Source organism: Erpetoichthys calabaricus, chromosome 3 (genome assembly GCF_900747795.2).
Source record: "Erpetoichthys calabaricus chromosome 3, fErpCal1.3, whole genome shotgun sequence".
In the NCBI taxonomy this organism is placed as follows: Eukaryota; Metazoa; Chordata; class Cladistia; order Polypteriformes; family Polypteridae; genus Erpetoichthys; species Erpetoichthys calabaricus.
This window is the reverse complement of record NC_041396.2, coordinates 150618620-150646055: the sequence shown is the minus strand read 5'-3', so window position 1 is coordinate 150646055 and position 27436 is coordinate 150618620. Positions and strand designations below refer to the sequence as shown.

Below are 27436 nucleotides of genomic sequence, written 5' to 3'. Positions count from 1 at the left end.
TCTGGATCGCCAGTCGTCATCGTTTATGGTCGGAACTACGACGGTATGTGATCGTCTTCAAACCTCCAACTTTCGTTCTTGATTAATGAAAACATTCTTGGCAAATGCTTTCACTCTCGCTCGAATAGTTGGTGGGCATGGCTCTGTGAGTTGTCAGCGGGCGTGGCTCTGTGAGTTGTCGTCGTATCCCATGGTCTTAGAGTTGGTGAGCGTGGCTATGTCGTGCGTATCCCATAGTTGTCTTGCGTGCCCTGTCGGCTTAGTGAATTATTTATATATATATATTTATATATCCTGGTGGATTGCTGCAGAGATGGTTGTCCTTCTGGAAGGTTCTCCTCTCTCCACAGAGGACCTCTGGAGCTCTGACAGAGTGACCATCGGGTTCTTGGTCACCTCCCTGACTAAGGCCCTTCTCCCCCGATCGCTCAGTTTAGATGGCCGGCCAGCTCTAGGAAGAGTCCTGGTGGTTTCGAACTTCTTCCACTTACGGATGATGGAGGCCACTGTGCTCATTGGGACCTTCAAAGCAGCAGAAATTTTTCTGTAACCTTCCCCAGATATGTGCCTCGAGACAATCCTGTCTTGGAGGTCTACAGACAATTCCTTTGACTTCATGCTTGGTTTGTGCTCTGACATGACCTGTCAACTGTGGTACCTTATATAGACAGGTGTGTGCCTTTCCAAATCATGTCCAATCAACTGAATTTACCACAGGTGGACTCCAATTAAGCTGCAGAAACATCTCAAGGATGTTCAGGGGAAACAGGATGCACCTGAGCTCAATTTCGAGGTTCACAGCAAAGGCTATGAATACTTATGTATATGTGCTTTCTCAATTTTTTTATTTTTAATAAATTTGCTAAAACCTCAAGTAAACTTTTTTTCACGTTGTCATTATGGGGTGTTGTGTGTAGAATTCTGAGGAAAAAAATTAATTTAATCCATTTTGGAATAAGGCTGTAACATAAGAAAATGTGGAAAAACTGATGCGCTGTGAATACTTTCCGGATGCACTGTATATATATATATATATATATATATATATACATATATATATATATATATATATATATATATATACATACTAGCTGCCCTCCGCTGCTCCACCCACGTAGTAGTGAAACAGCACAAACTTTAAAAATCAATTAAAAAAAAATGTAATAATTTGTATTGACATTAATTTATATTGATAGCTTTTGTATCTGAGGGCCTCTTGATATACACTATTTTTGGTTTTACTATCAGGGGCAAGAATGTAGCTGTGATCACGTTGCCAAAAATGTAAAAGGTTGGCAAGGTAACTCTGGCCAAGCAGAAGGTAGGTACGCTCCAACATCAAACGTTGCCATTGTATCTGATCATGCTCAGCTCTGATGGGAGAGCATCCCCCACAAGGGAAGAAGAGCATGTGGACATGATAACTCTGCCAATGTGCAGGTACCCTCTAAAACACAGGTAGCTGTGACCTCTCCCTCAAAAATGCCAAAAGTTACTCTTTAACTATGTCTACATGATAATATCTGCTGAACAAACAGGTATCACTAGCTAAGCTGAGGCAAGGTATGTTCCAACACGTGGCGAGAGATGGAGTGACTCGAACGGACTTGACTTGAGCATTCCTAGTTTTCATTCACTTACTCTGTACGTTTAGCATTCGTTTGCTCAGAGGTTGATGCACTTGATGCTTCCTGGGCAGCTCTTCTTTTCTCTACACTAATGGCCCGCTTCTTCTCTTCTTCTGTTGGCATCTTTTCGCGTTAAAACTGATTAAGTCAGTGTTTGTGTTGCAATTACTTAGTACGTTTTCTTTAATTTTTCACTTAAGCTGGCACTTAAGTCTTCAATCTGCGTCAAGAATGATTTAAGATATGAAGAGGTAGGGGAAGTGACGGCGAAGGTGGCAGGGATATACGGCCATACGGCCGCCCTATACTACATGCTGCAGAGAGTTGATACTACAATAAAATAAAAATAAAAAGAGGAATAACCTTGGAGGTCAATCATCACCCAGGAAGCGGACAGTAGACATCATGTAGTATATGTGTACCAAATTTCAGGTCAATCGGTCAAACGGTTTGAGAGCTACAGGTGATTTAAAATCCTGCACAGACAAACGAACAGGCACGGTAGCATATTATATATAAAGATATGTACTGATTGTCATTTGGTATATTTCATTTAGTTTTTACAATGTGTAGCAATGCCATCTTACAGATCAAGCATTCTGTATTTGAAAACCCATGCCTGAACCCAGCACTAGACTGGTACCCATCTCTTTCCTCTGCAAAAGTAAATAAAATATGTACACTTTTACACAAACATAATTGCATTTAATGTATATACTAATATAACATTTTTCATCTCTAGTCCACTTTGTGACATACAAAACAAAGTCAGTCTCTTACCACACAAGAGGGGGTCAGTTCAGTTAGTCACCCTCAGTTATAGTATTTTTCATTTCTAGTGGCCTATGCTTTGAAATATATTTTTCTAACAATTTTCCCCAATTTTTATTGTGGGAAACGAAAAAAAAAACAGTAAAATAAACACAAACTATGTCAATTTAGGTATAAAAAGCCACAGTAGAACCTATTCAAAAACCAAATAAGAAACAATAAAAAGCTTAAATCCAACAAGAAGGGAAAAAACTTACTGGGAGTAATTTATGATTTTCTGTCAAGGAATTTGCAAGCCTTTCTAGCCCATCATAATCCTCCAGCATATAATAGCACTCTGCCAGACGTTCTTGGTTTTGGCCTTGCAAATAATACTGAACTGCATTCATCCTATTAAAATATATCGAATATCACTTACTTATTTAGCCTGTACTTACGCGATAGATAGATAGATAGATAGATAGATAGATAGATAGATAGATAGATAGATAGATAGATAGATAGATAGATAGATAGATAGATAGATAGATAGATAGCATACTGATAAAAACAATATTAATTAAAGAATGATAAAAACACAGTGCAAGTTAAAAAGTGCAAGGTGGAGAGTGCGAGGCAGGTATAACAGTCAATAACATTGTATAATGTTACCGTTTACCCCACCCCATTATCTCAAAGGAAAATTTGGTTGCATCAGGAAAGTAGAAAACATAAGGCATACATAGATGCAAAAAATAAGCAAAGACACAACAACTGACAGTGTTATCATGAATACACACATTCAAGATTAATATAAAGATTATTAATTATCTTTAATAATACATAGAATAATTCAGAATTTAGTATTATGAAGCATCTCTACAAGTAACAGAATTTAAAATGTTAATAGCTTTAGGAATAAAACAGATCTTAAATTTGTTGATCTTTACCCTTTGGAACCTAAATCCATAGCTTGCTGGCAACAGCTGACATTTAGGAAAAAGAGGGTGGATACTGTCTGACAGAGATAAGTCAGCTTTCTTTCTAACTTGTATGTGATACAGCTCAGTGACAGAGGTCTGCAGGGGAGCACGCAAGATTTATAACCATATTTTTAAAGATATTTAACCATAAAAAGGAATAATCACACCATTGAACAAACTCATATAGCACCCAGAGGGCAGATTCAGGTCCTGTAAAGTTAATTCGATGTAAATAAAAATAATGATGACAATAGTTACGAACAATAGAGATAGAAACACCTATCAGCTTTCACACATTACTGTGGTGGCATCTCTTAAGCCAGTCAGTGCAGTTACCCGGTTATTCGCTGAAACTCAGTTTCTAAAATGCCATGTAAACCTTTATTCTGGTTAGAGAAACTAGGATACTGGTCTCTGAGAAACCAGGTTAACACGCGTAAAGTAACCCAGTTATGTGGCTGTGTAAATCCTTATCTGGGTTAAACTTAAGGATTTTGTATTCTGTACATTTCTGCAGTACCCTGTTAGCCTTTTCAGGCCTTTGCTTCACATATACTGTACATCCAGCAGCCAAGGACAGAAAATGGTGGAAGCATCCACAAAGAAAAATGCTCTGGTAATTGTATTATTCTTTTTTCTGGCTAAAATAATCTCAATATTTCAGAAATAACTAAATGTTTATTAATGTGCAAATAAGTGATACAGTTCAGTGATAATGTTCAGTAGCATAATCTTGAGAGCAGTGTTGGGAGTAACACATTAATAGTAACATACATTTAGTAGTCTAATTACTTTTGAAAGTAATGAATAACCTAACACAATATTTATCTCATTGAAATAAAAATACCTGCATTATTACTATGATAGCCGCAAACATACCAGTACACCACTCCTTAGCAGGGCTCATTTACATAAACAACGAGAAAATAGTGTGCTGTGTACAATTATGTAACAGAAACATATTGATTGAGTGTCAATTAACTTTTCATCCAACTATTCGCAATAGACATGTTGAAACAGTATAACTGGGTGATGCAGCGGCCAGTGTCCATATCTTAATCTTCAGGCGCTCAAGTCAGGGATGCACAAAAGGAATGTATGTTATTTACTTCACAGCACATGAAGGACTAAACACATTTTTAAATAAAACACAAGAAGACTAATCCAGGCTCCATGCTTTTTTTAGGAATCACTGATGACGACTTTTAACTCTTTTTTCAACATTTAATGACATTGGAACATTTTGTCAAAGGTGAAATCCATAGACAGATTTGTACATGTAAACTTTGTTATTTTAATTTTTCTTTCTTGGAAAAGTGTAACAATGTATGGGTGAATTTAGCATTTGTAGTGGATATTGTTAAGAAAAAAATTACCTCCATTTCAATATTAAAGTTGTTGCTTTTTTTATATCAACATTATTCAATGAATGCAAGCATGTCTGTGCTTAAGTAAACTTACCATTTTTGCCTATCTGCAAAATAATCTCCAATAGCATTATAGGCTTGTTCAAGAAGAGTGTCATCAGAATCACCAGATCCTGATTTCAGCAGCTGAACAACACGAAACCAGTCACCTAGTTTTATTCGGAGGCTGATTGCAAGGTCTCTGTGAATAATCATAAAACAAATGTGATTAGTAGTTAGTAGTTCCACTATTCAGTTTGTTTTGAAGTCAAAGTTTTTACTTCTTTTATTAAAGGAAAGTAAAAGTAGGAAAGGGTTCAATTATAGCTTTAGAAATGGACTCACTAAACATGTTCAAAGGCAACAAATTTAAAAATCTAATGTCTGGTCTTTTAGTTAAATTTAAGTATAGCCAATCACTGGGAACCATTGACATTTTGAAACCTTATGGAAGACACTTAGGGATTTATTCTTCTTGACTTGGTCAGCACATGTCATATTAAGCAGGTGAGGTTCATTTTTGCATAAACTAAATCAGCCTCAATTGCCTTGCAGTAACACTTGAAACGACAATAATTTCAGCCAATTGTTTGATTAGTGTGTTAAGAATTAAATGTTGATTGATAGGTTTGCTCAGTATGTATGGTTTATAGTGTAAAGAGTGGCTGAGTAGTCTGTAGCATTGGAGATATCGCTAATATGCTCCAAATCAGACAGAACATTAATCTTAGTAGGCTTTCATGATGGTCACAATGAAGAAAAAATTGTGACATAGAAAGATTAAATAGTATGACCAGGTTGCACTGAAATAAACAAGTACAGAAACTATATTTCTGTGTAAAATTAGCAAATTAGAGGTTAACTGCATACAGTTTTTTAAACAAAAGGAAATATATATTTATGAAAACTAAGATATGTTCATGCACTCTTTTTTCAAAGAAAACAGATTTACTATTTTTTTGGCATCTTGCATATAAGCGTTTTATTAATACACTAAAAGTGAAGAGATATATTATTATATCAAGGATAGTTTTGGGTTCTCTGGGTAAAAGAGTAACTGAACTCAAAATTAATTGATAAACCTCCATTATGTTTTCAAATGTACATGACAGCCAAAAATCTTACTTTATATAAATAGGCTAAACATTGCATTACATTGACCAACATGACCACCATCATCTAATTCTTCCATGTGAAGCCTGGAAACCATGACGGCTGATTTAGATCATTTAGGTTAGATAGAATGCCCAGTGGGGGCTGAGTGGTCTTGTGACTTCGGAACCACTGCAGATTTTGTTTTTTTTTTTCTCCAACCCTCTGGAGTTTTCTTTTGTTTTTTTCTTCCCTCCTGGCTATCGGACCTTACTTTATTCTTTGTTACTTAGTATTGCCTAATCTTATTTTTATATTTTTCTTTGCTCATCTTCTAAAGCACTTTGAGCTAATTCGTTTGTATGAAAATGTGCTATATAAAGAAATGTTGCTGTTGTTGTTGTAAGCAGTCCATAACTTATATTTACAGTCAATAAGAGATGAGGCAGCTTTAAGACACTTTACTGCATTTGCAATATGAACACACATGTGGCACACACAGGAGCAGAAACAAGAAAAAAAAAAACAAAAAAAAACAAGCATAACAAACAAAAGTCACCAATGGACAGATGCGGCCTTAGGGGTGTGCGAGGCCTAGGGCTGACCAACCCCACTCAGGGCTGGTTACGTCAAACACTGTTACCGGTATGTGTGGTCTGTATAAACTTATGCGTGAATTTAATAAAAATAATGCTAACAAACACTGGATTTTCTCATTACAGTATTCAGCTAAATTTTTGCAAGATAACACGCAGACTTTATCAAAATATAACTGGAGAATATAACTTGACAAATCCACTTGAACAGGACACGCAGACCTCAAAAGCGGGGTTCCCTTAGGCGCGGGGCCTGGGGTGATCGCCCCACTTGCCACCCCTAAACGCCGCTCTTGCCAATGGGACACTAATAAGCACAAAGAGTCACTGAAGGCCTAAAGTTCTGCTTGAAATAATTCTAAAGATTAGGCTACAAAATGTTTGCTAATAAGTTTACTGTTCATATGCCTTCTAATGAAGGTCTAACGCAAACGGTAGGATTCCTACAATAAAGTTCCCTACTGCTAGTGATGACTGTAAATAAATGAGCTTTGCACTCTTAATACTGAAATAACAATAAGACATTACAATATTTATTGTTTCAACCACTGTTGAATAGTCAGTGACACTGTACTAACACTCATGCTCATACTCACATTTACACAGGGGCCAATTTGCATTCACAAGGCATTCTAACCAGCACATCTTTGGGGACGTAGGATGAAACCAGAGTACCAGAAAGAAAACCAACACAGACATTGGAAAAAGTGTGGAAATTCCACATGGACAACTTCTGGGCAACAAGATTCAAACACAAGACACTGGGTCTATAAAGCGGCAACACTAGCCACTGCACTACCATCCTGCCACATATAGTCATGATTCACTGCACTACGATGCAACTCATATTTGTTGTGCTTTCCATCCACAACTTCCATTACAATATTATTTGTTTTTAACATTTCAATTTAAATTGAAGATCGGTCTTTTTCTGTTGGACATAATCAACATTAATCACTGTTCTACAACTGAATGTAAAACCAATAATTCAAATCCTGACAGCATAAACATGGATCTTGAGTTTGTGTAGCACTTTCATTTTAGGTTAATATCCAAAAACAATAAACAGCTTAATGTGTCACAAGAAAAAGCTGCCAGTTTGCAGTTAAGTGTCTGCTACTTTCTCAATGCTGTGTAACGTAGGTGATGTTAACAGCACTTTGAACACTGTACTGACACAGCCATAGATTTATATCAGACTGAGTCAATAGTAAAAGTGAATATTATCCTATATATTATGTTCAAGAGCAGGCTGATGGGTTTCAGCAGGCACTGGAAAATAACAGTCTTACACAATTTCAATGCAAATAAAACCATAAGCTTTGGTAAGATTGCCATCTGCTGGTTGCACTTACAATTAATATTACTGTATAGGAGATCTAATTAATTCAGTGTGACTGTGGACCTAGCTATGGAGAAGGGTTTCACCTCTTGATTTTGCCCAATTACAGCTAAAGGTAGAAAAGAACTTCACTTTCAGATTAAAGCATAGAAATAAGTGGAAGTGGAAAAGGGGTTGTTCACAACATTGCCTAGAAAAATGTATTTTTGTTTCTCTTCTTTTATTTTGCTGTCTAAAATTACATACAGAGAATATGCACAGTAAATTACAAAAGGCAAATTCTATACAATATTAGAGGGCTCTATAAGAAAATACAAAATTGATAAAGTAAACAGAAAAAAAAAACAAAAAAATGGTTCATAATACAAACCTTCTGTCCATATCCAAATACATTCTTTCAGCTTCCTCAAACCTTCCAAAGTATGCTGCCACCTCGGCTTGCTTCATGGACTCACTCTGAAGATTACCTAGGCGTTTCACAAATTCAATGCCCTGGTAATCTTTACAACGTACAAATGCTTGCTCGGCTGTCTTCAGTTCTAGTTTTTGAAGTGCAGCCTCTGCCAGCAGACGCCTAAAATAAAAAAAAGGGTATCTTTAAACAAATGTATTATTACATATAAACATTTATAAAAAATCAACACATAAAAATAAATTGATCTTATCTTTACTGCTTTGTAGAATGAAGGAACGCCTTATTACAGCTTTATTATATAGTCTTCTGTTTCACTTTTACAACTCACTGTCCATCTATAAATTACAATTTTTATAAACGACATTGCTATAAACCAGCAATGTATAAAAATTAAGACTAAGACAAGACATCAGCTGCCTGATACCATTAACTTAATGTTTTTGCCAATTTAAATATTTTGACTTTTTGTTAATTTTAATTTGATTCAATAGAACTTGTTAGAAAAAAAAATTTTGCTCAATGTTTAAAAACACATCTACACATCCTGGCACATCTAGTTTCACAGGTTTGAATTCTAGACTTGGCATGGCCATTTTTAAATACAAATGGTTTTCCTCATAATCTGTACAAGCATTTGTTGAAATATTTATAACCATTGCCCTACTTGACATGTTTTTGGCTCAGCTTCAAGTAACAGACAAAAGGTCTACAATTCCCCTTCACATGATACTGCGTAACTGCATAACTTTGTCGATAGCAACATGCAGAAAAGCTGACTCAAACCATGGAGCCCGTACCATCATGCTTAACAGTGCAAGGAAAGTAATTATGGTGTTAAGCAGGTTTAAGTTTTAATATTGCTTTTATATTAGATCAATTTTAGATTTATCCATCCAGATATCTACGGGATCATCCAAGATGGTATTTTCTAATTCAGTCTGTGATGATATTTTTAGAAACCAAGCATGTCATTATTTTGCTAGGATTCTGTCCCTGGCTTTAGTTTTGTGGTTGTTTAAATTAGTTTTCTTTGTCTATGTAAATTGTTTTGTTCTGTTTATTAATTTATTTATATATATTAATAACCTTCTAATTTTTATTATTTTTTGATTGAGCGTACTTTTTTGTTATTTTTGTAATTTTTTTGTTCTTGTGTTTTAGTTTGCCAGTTGCCCTTGCCTCATTATGCAGATTTGAAATTACAGGGCTGCCACCTAAGCCCTTATTTAAGGGTTTTATAAGGTTAACTGCTGTGGTATTAAGCTTGTTCTCTTTGTTAAAATTTGGATTATACTGGCTAAAGTTAGTTTGGAATTCTTTGATCTTGAATCTTATACTTTGGGTATGGCTGGGCCTTTTTGTTTCATCATAGTATTCTTTTATATCTTGTCTTTTGTATTGCTTGACCATTTGTCTTTATTATATTTGAGCTAATTGCTTAATTAATTGGAATAGACTTTACTTAAACAAGAACAAATTAATCTATCTATCTATCTATCTATCTATCTATCTATCTATCTATCTATCTATCTATCTATCTATCTATCTATCTATCTATCTATCTATATGTATATAAATACATATACAATATATAATGCAATGTTGACTGGCTAACTCACACACTCATGAACAAAAACACAATTTCCTATTAAGCTAAAAAGCTAGAATTTGGCAGGGTGGTACATCTAGGGAAGTAGGTATCCTCCAAGAAAAGACATTTTGATATCAATATCAGGGGTAAAAAAAAAAAAACAACTAAATACCAAAAAATGTCTTGAGGGATTTGACTGAAATTTTACATTGTAGAAAAAACAAAGTTAACGGACATATTTTTTTATTTGTTGATATTTGTCATTAATAATACTCTAGGCCGCAGGATATTCTAATGGACTGCATCCCCCATTTTGGCACAGCACTGACATTGATCTCACGGAGAAATGGGGAGTGCCTGTTTATGCAAATGAAGGCCATCTATAGTAGTGAAAGGAACAAAATTCTGCAAAGTTCAAAGAAGAGGTGTTTATCAACTACTTGCCAGGCACTGCGTCTGTGAACATAGTTAATTCCGTGCAACTAATCCAACAATAAAGGAATTTAATATATATTACCCACCTAACCCTTCTTCTTATCTCCAACATTGTGCAAATGCCTAAGTGGGGTCTACAATTTCCATTAGCTAGTGAGCTGCTCAAAATGATTTCATCAGACCTCACAAACTTTAAATAAGACCATCAACAAATGCGGCATGTCATCAAAGGTAGGAATTGCATTTCATTTTTTTTTCTTTCTTCAAGCACTCTGGGTAATTGTCTCACTGGATGACAGAGTTTTTCAACCTTTGTGGCCTTGGGACCCAGTTTTACCTTTTTAAGTTCCTTGGCGGTTTACAGACATCATTGGAAGAGAGTGGGGAGGAGTCTCCTTGATGAAAAGAGCGCAGTTAAAAATGTGGAAAAATATTGCACAGCTACACCACACTGGGGGCAACACTTGTGACAATAAATCTGAGATAAACTGATTATGCTACATTTTATTTTTATCAGTGGGTAGCCTTGCATTTTTGAAAAAGCCAACACTGCTGTCCACCTGCATGTCATCATTAATTTCACAATAGCAATCAATGATTAGCGTTAAGTGCTTTTTCAAGTTAAAACAAAGAAAAAGGAAATAAAAACGAAAGAAAAAACTGATAGAGCTAGGCCAGGTTTAACTGATCAACAAAAACAGTAATCTGGTCTGTTTGCTGTTATATAATGTTACTGCTCAAAAACATAATGGATGCTTTTTGGGGGATTGTGCCTTGCAATGGACTAGTATCTTGTATGTATCATCAAAAGGTAGGCAGTTCACTTTCACCATTTGTAAGTGGATTTAAATTCAAACTAGTGTAAAAACAAAGCTGATCCTCCAACTAGGATGTTGGATATCTCTGGGTCCACGGTTCTTGAGGCTGATCCTCCAATTAGCTGTGAACCACCCAATCTCACTGAGATTGCACAGGTAGTGAACCAGCTGAGGGGAGGAAAAGGCTGCAGGGATCTGTGGTATCCGGGGTGAACTTCTCCAGGCTGGTGGTAAGGCTGTCCTCCTGGAATTGCAAGCAATCTTTCCTTCCATTTGGGAGACTGGCATCATCCCAACTGCCTGGAAAACGGGACTTGTCATCCCTATCTGGAAAGGGAAGGGTGATCACCTGGATTGCGGCAACTACAGGGGGAAAACACTGCTTTCGGTGCCAGGTAAGGTCCTGCTAGGGCCGTCCTCAATAGGATCCATGATCACTTGCTCACCTACCAGTGACTGGAACAGTCTGGTTTTATGCCTAAGAAGTCTACCATTGACTGCATACTGGCACTGAGGGTTCTCATGGAGCGCAAACGCAAATATTGGCAGAGTTTCTTTGCAGCCTTTATCGATTTTCATAAAGTGTTTGACTCAGTTGATCGAGCTGCCCTGTGGGAGAGCCTGAGGGTTTGCGGGATCCCCTCGAGGTTGCAGGATATCATGGCCGGCCTATACACTGGTACTGTGAGTGCTGTGCAGAGTGGAGGCAGAACCTCTGTGTTTTTCCCAGTTGATTATGGGGTTCGTCAGGTGCATGTTCTTCCTCCTACTCTGTTCAATGCTTGTATGGACTGGGTGTTGGACAAGATCATGGAGTCCAGCGGCTGTGGGGCATCTGTTGGTGAAGAAAGGTTCACGGATCTTGACTTTGCTGACGATACTGTGATCTTCGCGGAGTCAATGAAGGCTCTGATTGGGGCACTCGAGAGACTGAGCAAGGAGTCCGAGTGTCTGGGCTTGCGAGTGCCCTGGATAAAAACCAAAATCCAGGCCTTTAATGACCTCTTGGGCACAGCCATCAGTAGTTTGTCTGTCTGCGGAGAGAGTGTCGACCTTGTGGAGAGGTTTACTTACTTTGGCAGTGACATTCATGTCTCTAGTGACTCTTCCTATGAATTAAGTAGACGGATTGGGAGGGCATGGGGGGTCATGAGGTCGCTGGAAAGGGGTGTTTGGCGCTCCCAATATCTATGCAAAAGGACGAAGATCCAAGTCTTTAGAGTCCTGGTGCTTCCTGTCTTGCTATATGGTTGCGAGACATGGACGCTATCCAGTGACCTGAGAGGAAGACTGGACTCCTTTGGTACTGTGTCTCTCCGGAAAATCCTTGGGTACCATTGGTTTGACTTTGTGTCGAATGAGCAGTTGCTCATGGAGTCCCGAATGAGGCACATTACTGCATTGTGAGGAAGCGTCAGTTATGGCACTACGGCCATGTGGCGCGCTTCCCTGAGGGTGATCCAGCTCGTAAGATCCTCATTGTTGAGGACCCGAGTGACTGGACTAGGCCAAGGGGTCGCCCACGTAACACCTGGCTGAGGCAGATAGAGAGTCATTTCCGGAGGGTGGGACTGGACCACGTGTCTGCCTGGGGGGTTGCCAACCGGGATTCCGAATTGTTTCGTCGTGTAGTGGGTGCAGCAATGCACTGTACCAGTGCATTCTCCCCAACTTGACTTGACTTGTAAAAACAAAAAAATGATCAACATGTTGGTATGACTGGATTTCTAAAATGTGGAAAATTTAGGCACACCCTTTCATGAAATCATGGCACCACTAATTGTAGGAGGCCTCTCATGCTGTGCTCTGAACACTTGGTGTTTGACTTTGTTGTCTTGGTAGCCAATACCTTACTGATGGTGCTTAATGAATTTTCTGCTTTACATACTTTTGCACAGGAACAAATTCTTATTTGCCTATTTTTCTTTTTATACTGAACACACAATATGTGACTATAAATCTCGATGAAAGTAAAGACAATTGTTAGCATAATAAAAAAGAATTCAAAGAGGGTTTTGCAGACCTTTAAAGAGCACAGTATAACCATTTTTGAGAAACATCTTTTTTTTAATTTGATATATATGTTAATAAACGGAAACTTACATAAAAATAAATTAAATACTGGACAATTATCATCTTTCCTTTATTGTTGCAAATATGACAAATCCAAATATGTAACATTTTTTTAGGATCAATAACAAGCACAAAAAATTAAAAATATAAACAACTCAAGCAAGAAAAGATGAACACAAGCTGATTATGACAAAATTCAAGCACTGAGAGAAAAAGAATAGTTTTTACAGATCAACCTGTTTATTAAGCAACACCACCAAAATGTTTAAACGCTTTAAATTTCTTAAATGTTTCCAAATAATGGAATTATCATTTTTCTCCTCCTTCGCTACATACAAATTAGGCTACAGTCTTCAACAGGAAAATGTAGATTCTGTTATTTTTATCTCTAAATTTATCTACACAGTTAAAAGTCTTTTCTCAACAACTTGTGAAACCAATATTGGGAAGTTACAGACAGAACCATAAATGACTGCAAATTCCCTCTTCTGCTGTGAGAATTAACACAGGGAGCACAAGTCTACACTGTGTTAGCTGGGTTTGGTTTCACCATCAATCATTTTAACAGCTTAAAAATAACACAGAAAGGAGTACATTCAACTGCAATAAGGATAAAGTATTCAGAGATGGTTTATTGGCAGCAACATTTAAAAAAACAGCAAAAAAATGTATTCCTTTAATTATAAATTTACTCCTAATTGATTCAATAGAATTTTCTTAAAAAATCTTATTTCGTTAAATGATATACTGTAAGATAAACGTGAAGGAGACATAGTGGTGTAGTAAGTAGGTGTCAATCATAACATGGTCGCTCTCGTTATGCATTCTGCACAATGAACCCCTACCTGCTTGATTTTGTAAGGACACCTTGGAACAATGGCCAAAAAGGCATATATATTATGAATACATTGGCATGCAAAGTATTCAATCTCCTTGAAAGTCATCATAATTTTCTACATGACAAAAGACTTGTACACATATTTATCCATTTAGTATTTTTAATGTGAACTCTTATACAGCAACAACACATTTCCAAACTCAAAATAAACTCTTTTAGAGTTTAACTGAAGAAGGAAAGCTTAAAAGTTCGTTTATGTACAGTGCATCCGGAAAGTATTCACAGTGCATCACTTTTTCCACATTTTGTTATGTTACAGCCTTACTCCAATTAAATTCATTTTTTTCCTCAGAATTCTACACACAACACCCCATAATGACAACGTGAAAAGTTTACTTGAGGTTTTTGCAAATTTATTAAAAATAAAAAAAACTGAGAAATCACATGTACATAAGTATTCACAGCCTTTGCTCAATACTTTGTCGATGCACCTTTGGCAGCAATTACAGCCTCAAGTCTTTTTGAATATGATGCCACAAGCTTGGCACACCTATCCTTGGCCAGTTTCGCCCATTCCTCTTTGTAGTACCTCAAGCTCCATCAGGTTGGATGGGAAGCGTCGGTGCACAGCCATTTTAAGATCTCTCCAGAGATGTTCAATCGGATTCAAGTCTGGGCTCTGGCTGGGCCCACTCAAGGACATTCACAGAGTTGTCCTGAAGCCACTCCTTTGATATCTTGGCTGTGTGCTTAGGGTCGTTGTCCTGCTGAAAGATGAACCGTCGCCCAAGTCTGAGGTCAAGAGCGCTCTGGAGCAGGTTTTCATCCAGGATGTCTCTGTACTTTGCTGTAGTCATTTTTTCCTTTATCCTGACTAGTCTCCCAGTTCCTGCCGCTGAAAAACATCCCTGCAGCATGATGCTGCCACCACCATGCTTCACTGTAGGGATGATATTGGCCTGGTGATGAGCGGTGCCTGGTTTCCTCCAAACGTGATGCCTGGCATTCACACCAAAGAGTTCAATCTTTGTCTCATCAGACCAGAGAATTTTCTTTCTCATGGTCTGAGAGTCCTTCAGGTGCCTTTTGGCAAACTCCAGGCGGGTTGCCATGTGCCTTTTACTAAGGAGTGGCTTCTGTCTGGCCACTCTACCATACAGGCCTGATTGGTGGATTGCTGCAGAGATGGTTGTCCTTCTGGAAGGTTCTCCTCTCTCCACAGAGGACCTCTGGAGCTCTGACAGAGTGACCATCGGGTTCTTGGTCACTTCCCTGACTAAGGCCCTTCTCCCCCGATCACTCAGTTTAGAAGGCCGGCCAGCTCTAGGAAGAGTCCTGGTGGTTTTGAACATCTTCCACTTACGGATGATGGAGGCCACTGTGCTCATTGGGACCTTCAAAGCAGCAGAAATTTTTCTGTAACCTTCCCCAAATTTGTGCCTCGAGACAATCCTGTCTCGGAGTTCTACAGACAATTCCTTTGACTTCATGCTTGGTTTGTGCTCTGACATGAACTGTCAACTGTGGGACCTTATATAGACAGGTGTGTGTGCCTTTCCAAATCATTGTTCCAATCAACTGAATTTACCACAGGTGGACTCCAAGTAAGCTGCAGAAACATCTCAAGGATGATCAGGGGAAACAGGATGCACCTGAGCTCAATTTCGAGGTTCACAGCAAAGGCTATGAATGTACATGTGCTTTCTCCAATTTTTTTATTTTTAATAAATTTGCAAAAATCTCAAGTAAAACTTTTTTCATGTTGTCATTATGGGGTGTTGTGTGTAGAATTCTGAGGAAAAACATGAATTTAATCCATTTTGGAATAAGGCTGTAACATAACAAAATGTGGAAAAAGTGATGCGCTGTGAATACTTTCCGGATGCACTGTATGTATTCAAGCCCTACACATTAATACTTTTTCAACAACCCTTTTGCTGCAATAATAGCTTTATTTCTTTAGGGGTAAGTATAGCATGTACCAGTTTTGTTCATGAGTGATTCTTCCCCATTCTCCCTGGCAGAATTTATGCTCTGAGTACAGGGCACAAAACAACTCTGCACAGCCAGGGAATCATAGTGCACACATACGGAAACATTCACTCAATCTTCAGTTATCCTAACCTGCAAATACTTTGGGAAGGAACAAGACTACACAAGAGAAAACCTTCACATACACAAGGAGAAAAGACCCCTGCAAAAATATCTGCTCTCTTGGGTGCAATAAATGGCTATGCTACCTTTATCAACAATTACTATAACTTACTATAAAATTTAAGATGTAATGTTGATCCACTTTTTCTTACAGTTTAACATTGGTAGGTTATTATAAATCAACTACTACCTTCATCTCTTTAACAGTATCACAATGGAGGTCAGGTCTGGACTTTAAATAGTTCATACTCAAACTCTAATGGTTCTTTTAAAGTTCCTGCCACTCTGTCTTGAAGCTGTGCCTCAACTAATCGTCACAGAGAAATGTCCTGACATTCTCCTGGATAATCCATTGATAGAGCCAAAGAAATGCTTCTCTCAGTGACAGCCAGTCATTCAGGGCATTATGCAGCAAGCATTTACAAGTGATGACATTACAACCTCCTTTGACCATAGGTATGATGTTCTTACTGCAGAATGTGGTGGGCCACCACTTTTTCTCCTGATTTACAGGGCACAGTGACTGAAAGGATTCCTTTTTGACTCTTGCCGTATATGAAAAGAATATGAAGTAAAGTCGAGGTAAGTACTGGGTGATTCACAAAATGCTGTAACACAAAATGTATTACAACGGGAACTACCGTAAGTATCACATAAACATGTAGTTTAAAACATTTTATAAAGGACCTCTTAGTTTTTTTCTTTTAATCTTACAACTGCTCAATAAGCGTCATGTAGTCTAATTTTAGAGAGATTTTCATGGAACAACTACTCATAGGAAGAGTCTCTAAAGTCTTAAAAAGTTTTTTCATTTGGACAGCACTGCATGGACTATAGTTTATTAAAGCCCTAGTGCCTCTAGTTGTTGTCAGCTGCCATGACACTTGTGCTTTAGAACAGGTCATCCATCTGAGGCTAAGTATGATTAGGCCCGGCCAGAACTTGGATGGGAGACCATCTAAAAAAAGCTTGTGCTGCTCCTGGAAGCGGTGGTTGGTGAGGCCATCGGGGGCGCTAACCAAGTGGTCTATGTGTAGATCCAAATGCTCCAGTAAAAATTGATGCCGTCATTTGGATAAGACATAAAACCGAGGTCATCACTCTCTGGGGCCATACAAGATCTCTTGCATTCTTTGAAAAGAGTAGGATTTATCACAATGTCCTAGTTAAATTGCCCACTATGGCCTTTGTCCATTCTAACCCCCTAACCATTCTTTGTCTCTAATTGGCTTTCTCTCTCACCCCTACACAACCTTATAGCTAATTTGTGGTGAGCATATGGCACAATAATTTCTGCCGTTGCATCATCCAGGTGGATGCTTCAAATTGGTGTTGCTTGAAATTGTTACCTTCTGTCCATAAACCACTTTCAGTAGTGAGAAAAGCACTATATAAATGTAATTAATTAATTACTATTAGATACAACTGATCATCAATTGCTTTTTTTATAGTGGTTTAAAAAAAATTTCATTTATTTGTGTTGTGATACCTCTAGAACCTGTGTGCTGACAACTTCATGCTGATGGTAAGGAAATAAGTCACATTTACATCAGATTATATTAGTTCAGTCTGACCAGTATAGATCTAAGTCAGGTCTGTTAACTAAATAATGTACTGTATATAGTTTATACCAATTACCTTTTTAATTGCACTGAGTTTACTAGGGAGCAAAAACCTTTTCCACACTTGATGACAGGAAGTTTAAGTACCTTGAACATCAAAAAACTGATGGAAGTCTCAGACATTAGTGTTTTTTTCATTAAGGTTCTCCTATTTAAACTTGCACAACTCATGAAAAGATATGCTAATTTCACAGTGGATAACTATAAAATAACACTGAAAAATTAGAAAAGCAAATACATTGTTTAAGAAATGAAGAAAAAGCACAAGATATATCAGACGTTCAGGTGAAGGCAACTATAATAGTTTTGATAGGCATGGTGGAAAAAGAAGATTCAATGTCAATTAACCCATGAAGGTACAGAGACAAAAAGTAAAAAAAATACTGGTAGCTCTATGCAAAAACATATATAATTTATGGAAGATTCCAAAAACTTCATTTCAACAATATTAACATTTAAATATTAAATAACTGTGATAGAAAGTATAGTTCAAGAAAATATCAATTTGATTTTAGCTCATTTTGATTTAAAACTTAATTTTGAATGAGGAACAACGTCAGAATGAAAACCACAATTTAAAAGTGTCATGTAGATCTTGCTGCCTATAATTATGGTAACCATGGTTAGAAGATAAGTACGTCTTAAATTAGATGAGGCATAATTATTAGTCCACATTTGACTGGAAAAAAAGGTAGCTTTGCTTGTTGATGGTTCATAAGAACCAGTAATTTTGGTGATAATGGCTTGGAACTATGACACAACAATTTCATCCTCAGAAGTATACTCTGTTGAGAACATGTATATTCTTCGATATTCTAAGAAATAATTCAGAATACAAGATAGCATGTGTACAACAATACATCATGTGATGATTAAGTAGCTTTGTCAAGAGTGCTCTGTTAAGACTTTCCAAATAAGTTGCAGTGTACAAAGCATTTATGATTTATGAAAAAAGCCAATACACATTCAAGTGTACAACAGCAGACATTGCACAATGGAAGTGTGATATTAGCAGACAAATCCTTATTTAAAAGGTTCTTATAAAAGCAAAAATTCTTTATACTTCTATAAAATAGGGGGTTAGGATTTCATGGTAGTGTTGGAGTGTACTTTAATGTTAATCATTACTTACAACTCAGACTGACCACCTTCATCTTATGTTGGAGCATTTCTCTCCTGATGAGACAGATGGCTCATGAGATGAGAATTTTCTATCTTCTGATAGTGTACGGTCATTAAAATTATTCCATGTGCAACAAAGTTACATATTGTCACCTTCTCAGTCTCCACTTCTAAGGAAAATCAAGCCATTTTTGATCGGTCTAGGAATTTTTGTTGAGCCTGAATTTTCAACCCCACATCAACTTTAATTACATTCTTATTGTACTGTACAGATCCCTTGAACAATCCATTTTAGACACTTTTAGAATTTATTGCATGATGCAGATAAGCTGTTGTAACAAGAAATCTCAATGTTAATTACATTTAGATGTTCATTTTAAAAATAAGAGTAATTTTATGTTTTCATATGTTCGTTTATGCTGCAGAATCCTATTTAAAATATAACTGTAATGTCTAGCTTTGAAACAAAGTGCAGCATGTGAAATCCCTACAATATTGTTCTACTGAAAGTTGCAATACAAAAGGACTATAGTATTCCAGTGCTAGCAAAAATGTCCCTGTCTGCTTGGATCACAAGAAATTACAATTGCAGACCACTTAACCAGAAAGACTGGAATATACTTACCATAGCCTAGGATGTGGATTATCTTCAATAAACTGGGAAGCATCTTCAATACCAACTTTTTCAATAAGAGCACGGCTATCACGCAAAGAGCGAATTTCAAAATTGATGAGGTAATCTTTATTAGGATGCTCTGGGTCCTGCCAAAGAAAAAGATTTCCTTCAGAGAGATACAATTTTGCATCCATTATCTTTCACATCAAGTGTGATTCATAAACAAAAGTCTCATAAAGTGCGGTACATTAAACCACTTACAAAAAATATGTTGGTTCCCACTGCTAAGTCATTTGATATCTAATATATCTGAGAATGTCAACTTTATTGTTATGTAAGATCTATCTATGTAACATGATTTTTTTATATTTATGTATCTTGGTTGGAAGATGAATGATTAATTATCAAGTTCAGCATTGAGGTTTATCGTGCCTTTCCCAGTAGCAGTGGGCATGAAGAGGAGCAAATCGCTGAACAGAACACTAGTTCACTCACCTACATACCCATACTGACACATACAGAGCAAAAAAGCTGGAATGTTTGAGAATTGTCTGAGCACACTGACAAAAATCCAAGCAGGCCTAAGTAAAACCATTGGGATTAATAAAGTATCTATCTATCTATCTATCTATCTATCTATCTATCTATCTATCTATCTATCTATCTATCTATCTATCTATCTATCTATCTATCTATCTATCTATCTATCTATCTATCTAAAACATGTAAAACTCAGATGGTCTCTGGGTTAAGAGTTGAACAAAGGACTCTGGAGATGTAAGACAGCAGTGCTAAGCACTAAACTACTGTAAATAAAGCTTTTCAAAGCACATTTTACTTAGATTGTAGATGATTCTGAACATGCTACTGTAGGTATCATTGCCATGTGAAAGCATTTGGTGAACATACCGTTTACACATGTTTGTATGGGTAAATATAGGGATAGGGTCCAACTTCTTACAAAACTACAATGGATTAACAGGTGATAAAATTAACATAAAAATGAAAAAATCATCACTGTAAAGAATGCTAAATTTCTAATTTTATTTATCAAGTTTTATTAAATGTAAGGCAGTATTAACTAACACATTAAACTAATTGAAATAAAATTAGTCTTAATGAAGTCATTGGATAAATAACTATATACAGTACTTAAATGCTAGATAATCACAGGAATGGGCAGTTTTTGGACAGGGTGGATAGAAAACAGCATGCAGCTATTGAGACCATCGCTCAACTTGGCTTATGTGACTGGAGTCATTACCTCTGATGGGGTCACCAAAACACTGATAACATTTCCAAGTTCTAATCCTCAGTGTAGTCCTGTGTATTTTCCATACCTTTCTAGCACATGTATAGCAGAGGACACAAACACATTTATAGTCACATAATTGATCACAGAATGAAGAAATTATCAAGACTAAAGGATAAATTGCGTTAGCAAACAGTATTAGAGCAATCTTTATAAGGAAGTAAAAAATATTAGGAAGAAATAAGGCTAACTTACTACTAGGATTAGAACACTTGAACAGATGGAGTGTTTTGCCATACCCAATGATGCTGCTGAATTATAACAATACAGTATATCTAGTTAACTTTACCTTTAAAATTTCATCAAGAAGAATAGACTTAATTTCCAAATCTTCAAAATTGCAAATGTAGCCAGAAGTCAATATTGGTTCCTGAATGCAAAAAAGAAACATTATTGCAGTTTTGTTTATTTAAAAGGTAGTACAGAATCGAAAACAATAAAGACATTATGAAAAATGAAGAAAATAAAAATTTTACCTCAGGGTCAAGGTTTCGAAAAACATACATCCTTGTTTTTTCCATCATAGCAAACAAATCAGGATTGTCATTTGCCCACTTCATATCCCAGACATCTTTACGCTCAAATTTTAGGTGTTCACCTGCACCTTGCTGACCTGAACCCTCTGCTGACTGTACTTCAAAGTCAAAAAATGTGAGCACTCCAGTTATATCTATTATTGCCAGCCGACTATGTAGAAAATTGAAGAAAAAAAACCCCATTAAATTGGACAACATTTAAAATTTTCTAGCTAAAGGTATAATTCTACCATCAGCGGAATAGCACAGCATTTGAAAAAGATCAAAATCATACATTAAAAGCACTGAATGAAATACAAAGAAAAACATAACCAACCTGGAGTTGCAGTTTAATGACATCTGATAGGCCCTGCAATTTAAGACATATTTCTGGACTAAAGCTACATTTGGCAAACTGTATCTCTGAATAGTTCCAGATTCCCGACCCTAAAACAATTACAAGTCAATAGATTAGGAGACAGACCTTTCAACCTTTATTTTTTTAATGTGTCTAATTCATGTATAATACAGAGATATAAAACACACGCCAGTTTACCTATTATAAAAAAAAAACTCTCTGTAGTTAAAACTTAATACTTGCCAATCAAAGATTCTACAATTTATTTTGTTTTACTGATTATCAAAAATTACTTAAGATTTATAATGCATAACCTCCCCATCACATGTGACAGAAGAATTCTGCTGTACATGATATATGGAGAAACCCTCATAATTCTGTGATATGCAAATGCAAGGTATTATTTTCTGATCTTCAAAGTCTCTGAAACCTTCCATGCCATTCTAACACTAGTTGATATAACAGAAAACCCAATTATAGTCATGGTTACTCAAAACAAAATCACTATTAATGAGTTGTGGCGGGCCGGGACGCCCCTTTGACACTGGATCTGGGGGAACACCATAGGCTACACCCTACGTTCACCGGAACACTTGGTGGCAGCCCCCCTGGTTTGCATCGGGGCCACAATGGTGGAACACTGGAGTATATCCCTGTTGGGCTCCATGGCCACCGCCAGGGTGAGCTGCATGGCTTAACAAGCCCATGTGGGCTGGACTGCAGCCACACCCGGAAGTGCAGCCTGAAGTAGGTCAATGAGCACCTGGAGCACTTCCGGGGGTGCTATAAAAGTAGCCTGCAGCCACTACTCTAAGTGCCAGAGTTGGGAGGAGGTGGAGGACGAAGCTGCCTGGGAGGAGTAGTGGAGGAAGAAGAGTGTGGTTTGGGGTGATTTACTTTGTGTTTTGTTTTGAGACTGTGTTGGGCCTGTGGGACATAGGGAAGACGTGCCCCATGGCTGATGAAAAATTAAAACCTTTTCATTTATTTCTACACGTGCCTCCGTTGTCAGTCTGTGTCGGGTTGACGCCTATATAGCGCCTTTGCCAAAGAGGGAATAAACTTACCTTACTTAACCTATGTACCTATTTAATACCTAAAAATTTTCTCTCTAAGAAACAAATTTGAACAGCCTTGTTGTACTGCATTGACTGAAACTTCTATGCATAAATGATGTTTTAACTTTTTCACAAAATATACAAAAAATAACACAAAACCAAAATGATATTATCTGTAGTTAAGGACAATAAAACTCATATTGAAAAATGGGGCAGAAAAGCAAAGTTTGAATCAGAGGGATAATAAAGTGAGAAGATGTTTACTGCTCTTTTGACAAGAATGCTTCTTCCAAGATATTCTGAACTGCAGGGTGGAAAAGAGGTTTTGTTCAGAGCTAAAGTATATGGCTAAATTTGAAAAAACATACCAAATTACTTTACCATTCCTGTCACAAACAAGATTTTTAGAGCAGCAGGTAAAGTCTAGAACTGTGTAATAATGTACAAACCCACCATCCATGCCCATTTCTACTTATTCAAACAAATATATTTTTATGATTACCCTTAACATAGAGTGCCCTTCTGCTAACACATTAAAATTGTGACTCATTTTTAATATAAAACTTTACCAATAAAGACTTGTCACAAAAGAGACATATTGAATAGTATTGTTATTAATAGCGGGTTGGACAATGACTGACTGACTGTCTACCAAATATTTTAAAATACATACCACTATCAGTGTTTTGTCTGTAGCGGTTATGCAGCAAATTGGGTCTTTGGTTGCCTGAGATAACAAAGAAAAATGTATATATGAAATGCAAAATGAAACATTACAATCATACACAAATAGTTTAATTCTGACATTCTGTAAATATACATATTTACAGTATTTTCAAACTGAATCAATAACTATTAATGTATATCTATTTTAAAGAAATACCACACAATACCATTTCAATTTCTGGATGTTAGGTAATTTGTTCTTATTTTTATTGCAGTCTTGCTACATTCTCTTTAAACCTAAAATACATGGCACAACTTGGCAGTTCTATCAAATCAATGAATCATTATGTTGTAGCATTAGGAGAACAAACCAAATATTTTAAAATGCTATGGGAATATAATTAAATTTATAATATATTTTAAAGTCAGAACTTACTGTTAAAGCTTTTGTAAAATCAACCATCCCATCTGTAGTCCCAGATGGCGTATCATCAATATGATAGACCCTGATGAAAGGCAAAAACTGGTTTAGCATAAAGAATGCTAATACAACTCAAACAGTTAGGAATAACACTTTCTGTAAAAATCTAGGTTGTTAATTAAATAATAAAACAGCCTTCTTATTGAGGAACTAAATGAACCAGTTCCAGTTACTGATATCAGTAGAATCACTAACAACTTTGGACATGGGCGTCAGTAGGCTTTGCAGCCAAGGAACCAAGTTACCCAAACTATTCTATAACATTTCAGTAATTATTTACCGCTCTGATGCTGATCTTTCTGATCATAAAATAGGTGATTACAATAGCAATTCATAAGAAGAATTCATAATTAATTGCAGAATTACAGTATTTGAGGGTTCCTCTAGAGTACATCTTTCTCTTGCATGATTTGGCTCAAAAACTAATCAGCACATCGTCATCTCATAACAGGCTTAAGTTTCGAGTTTGGTATTTATCCGTCCAACCATTTTAGCTCTAGACCATCCCCAAGACACTGTGACACACACACACACACACAGATACACAACCATCATTGAGATATTGATGTTTGCTGTATCAGGGGACCCTAGAACATCAAGATCTGTCAAAAACCGGAGATCAAAATTTTTGACAAATCTAAAGCTTTTTGCTCCTTCACCGTAGACGATAGGTTATGGTGGGGGAGGGCGCAAACTAAAAAATTAAATTAATATTGTTATATTTTGCTCTTGCAAAATACACTAGTGTCGAAAAGTAAGCATACTCCACAATGGTGTATTTTCCTCAACACACCTGCATGTATGGCTTTTTGACCTTCATTTCAGCAAAATGGAAAAATAATAATTCAATAAGTAACAATGAAAAGTATTCTTTGTAATAACTTTTTCTTTAAAAAAATAGAAAAAAAAACTGAAATGAAATTGTCTACTGTGAAAAAAAATAAATACACGTCTAGCATCAATGGCTGGTGTTAAACACTTTGGCAGAAACAGCTTCTTCAAACTACTTCTTACAATTGTTTATCAGTCTCCTAAATCAACTTGAGGATTTTTTTTCCACTCCTCCTTAATAGAACTCCTTTAAACGTATAATATTTAAGCTGAGATTGACTTGGCCATTCCAAAGTCTTCATTTATTTATTGGTAACCATCTTGGGTGAATTTGCTTGGATGTTTTTGGGTCATTGTATTGTTACAAGATCCTATTATGGTTCATCTTTTTGACAGGTCACCTTATATTGCTTTTATATATAATGCAGAATTCATGGTTGACTCTATGATGAGGCAAAGTACCCTCAGACATAATGCTTCCACCACAATGTTTTACAGTTTGTATGTGGTACTTTTGGACAAAGGAAATTTTTGTTTTTTGCCAAACATTATGACTAGCATTGTCACTGTTCCTGTTCTTTACCTAGGTATTGTCTGGCAAACTTCAGTTGTACATTTGTAACCTTTTTAGAGAGCAGAGGCTTTATTCTTCCTTCCTTCCTGGCCTCACCTACTAGTCAAAGTTATGCACACTGTTGTACTTTGACACAGACTGAGACAACACTTGAGTGAAAATCCACTAATTCTATTCTAGAGTTGTTGGAGACCTCCTACAAACTTCCTATAGCATCTTTTGATCAACATTTGGGCTGAAATTGGTTTGACGTTGTGAGATGGACTGAGCCACAACAAAATATCTTGGAAGCAGCTGTAAAACCTTCAGACAGTGCTTTTCATCTTTACATGATGTAGCCTCACGCCTCAGTCATTAAGACCAATATTTCTGTTTTATTAAAAAGGGCAGTCAAAAATACTCTATAACGATGTTCTAATCATTAGCAACAATTTGTATTCACCTGATTCTAATCTGACATATAATACAATGGTAAAGGAAGGCCTGCGGTGGGCATTTTGCTTGATTTAAATGGTACAGAGTAATGCAAATTGTGGTTTTTCAATGTAAGGTTTTGTTAAATTAGATTACATTTATCTATCAATATTACTGAAATGACAATCAAATATCATTTAGTCTAAAATGTAGAAGTAAGACAAACCTTTTAATGGGGTGAATTTACTTTTTCACACACCTGTAGTGCATATCAAATACAAATTCATCTTAACTACTTTAATATTAGGTTATAAATAAAACAATAATTTTATTCCAGTAATAGAAACCATCATTAAAACTATTCATATATTCGGGGCCAAAGGAGTGCATAAAATTAAAAGAAATAGAGAAACGGAAGGAGAGTACATCTAGCAATGAATGTCTCTAGCTTTGTAAGTAGGGTTGAAGCAAATATACTTTGTTCGCAGGTGACCTTGTTTTCCAAATATTTTCCTCAAAATCTGTTGTGCAACTGACTTAGATCATTTTTTTTTCAATGCACCATAATGCTTTGCAGAACCATTGTGACATTACAGGGCTGTAATAGTCAATGTCATCTGAGTCTGCCTCCTGCTGATCCTAGTAGTAGGCTAAACATTTGCAGAAAATGTATGAATACATTTAAACACATAATGCACACACAGAAAGAAACTGGAAATGTGTCTATGTATTTGTGTCTTAAAGGTAATGTCATTTTGTATGGACTTGTATGTGACATGTATGTAACTTGTAAGTCTACATCTTCAATAATATTACGCAGCTTACTGTGAAGTTGATGCAGACAGGAAGGAGCGAAGAATCTAGACACACTTTTTTAGTAGCAGTGGAAGTAAATGAGCAAAAAAAAAAAAAATATATATATATATATATATATATATATATATATATATATATACACACGAAAGACGTTCAAAAAGTTTCCGCACTTTTATACTTTCGTTGGAAACGGTGAAGGTGGGAGTAGTAGTAATTGGGTATTAAAAAGTTGGTACGATGCCGGGAAATTGCATTGCAAACGAAGGTGCCTATGTAGAAAAGTGATGTAATTTGTTTTTGAAATTCGTAATAAATAGAGTTAAAAAAGAGTGTGGAAACTTTTTGAACGTCCCTTGTATAAACCTTTCAGTTTGAAAGATATGAATACCTGCTACTGCATCGGTGGGGGCAAGCCTTATTGAAATCATTCATCCTGTCTGTTAGAAATTTTACTATTCTGATATTTAATTCTATTCATTTTATCTCAGGGAGGTAGGGTGACACAGTGGTTGGTACTGCTGCCTCAAGCTCAGGTCACATTTTTGGCCGCAGTAATCAGTCCAGCATATTTGGCAGATGCTTCCCTAGCCTTCAGGGACACCTGAAAGACCATTGCAGCATACATATCCACTCAAAACTAGTTCAGTTTCTCCTTCCTCATTCACTTCAGTACATTGCACAGAGTCCCCGAACATTTCCCCGATTTTGCTTAACTCGGGATGAAGCAAATTCAGTAGGGGTTCATTAATCACTATGTGTAAAACTGGCTTCTTAATGATTGTAGCTCCATAAACCTTTCTTAGTACATCCTCATACATGTTGCACTGGAGTTTCTCTTACTCGTTTATTGTGTACACAGTGTGCAAGTAAGGGACATTTCTTATAAAAAAGAATCTGAGCTGGCCATTAAATAAATAAATAAATAAATAA

At 36.5% G+C, this 27436-nt stretch overlaps 1 protein-coding gene across 2 annotated transcripts in view; it reads right to left on the bottom strand.

The window, feature by feature from the left end:
• wdr35 (WD repeat domain 35) overlaps positions 1-27436 on the bottom strand; it is an 81681-nt gene that overhangs the window by 14254 nt on the left and 39991 nt on the right. For both annotated transcript variants that reach the window (XM_028797409.2, XM_028797410.2), the window contains 9 exons: positions 23827-23896; positions 23398-23451; positions 21646-21755; positions 21270-21480; positions 21083-21163; positions 19491-19627; positions 8168-8371; positions 4823-4969; positions 2657-2789 (listed from right to left, as the gene is read on the bottom strand). In XM_028797409.2, the coding sequence (XP_028653242.1) occupies positions 2657-2789; positions 4823-4969; positions 8168-8371; positions 19491-19627; positions 21083-21163; positions 21270-21480; positions 21646-21755; positions 23398-23451; positions 23827-23896 (1147 nt within the window). The remainder of the gene's footprint in view (positions 1-2656; positions 2790-4822; positions 4970-8167; positions 8372-19490; positions 19628-21082; positions 21164-21269; positions 21481-21645; positions 21756-23397; positions 23452-23826; positions 23897-27436) is intronic.